This window comes from Sinocyclocheilus anshuiensis, unplaced genomic scaffold, assembly GCF_001515605.1.
Source record: "Sinocyclocheilus anshuiensis isolate Anshui unplaced genomic scaffold, SAMN03320099.WGS_v1.1 scaffold2955, whole genome shotgun sequence".
NCBI lineage: Eukaryota > Metazoa > Chordata > Actinopteri > Cypriniformes > Cyprinidae > Sinocyclocheilus > Sinocyclocheilus anshuiensis.
Genome location: NW_015552787.1, coordinates 12,920 through 13,199, shown reverse-complemented (window position 1 = coordinate 13,199; position 280 = coordinate 12,920). Strand labels below are relative to the sequence as shown.

The 280-nt window shown below is 45.7% G+C and overlaps 1 protein-coding gene across 1 annotated transcript in view; it reads right to left on the bottom strand.

Moving 5' to 3' along the window:
* The window catches only part of LOC107667913 (ribonuclease inhibitor-like), a 12,560-nt gene that overhangs the window by 136 nt on the left and 12,144 nt on the right, over window positions 1-280 (bottom strand). Inside the window, exon 5 of the mRNA XM_016459654.1 lies at window positions 62-198. Within this exon, the coding sequence (XP_016315140.1) occupies window positions 62-198 (137 nt within the window). The remainder of the gene's footprint in view (window positions 1-61; window positions 199-280) is intronic.

Here is a 280-nt window from a genome sequence, read left to right as displayed (position 1 = left end):
CAACCCCACTCCACTCCATCTCCCAGTAACAGCGTCCACACACACTCTCTCTACACAACACCTGACACTCATCATCAAATCTGTCTGGATGATCAGGATACGGATGATACTCTCTCACACCTGTCACCTTTCTGTTCTCCTCAGACAGACTGAGAAAAGTGTGTGCTGTGTTTGGATCCAGTGTGAGAAAACAGACCCCTGAACACAAGAACAGAAACATTAATAACACAACAATCACTACAGCTGTGTGTTTGTGTGTGTGTGTGTGTGAGAGTGAGAA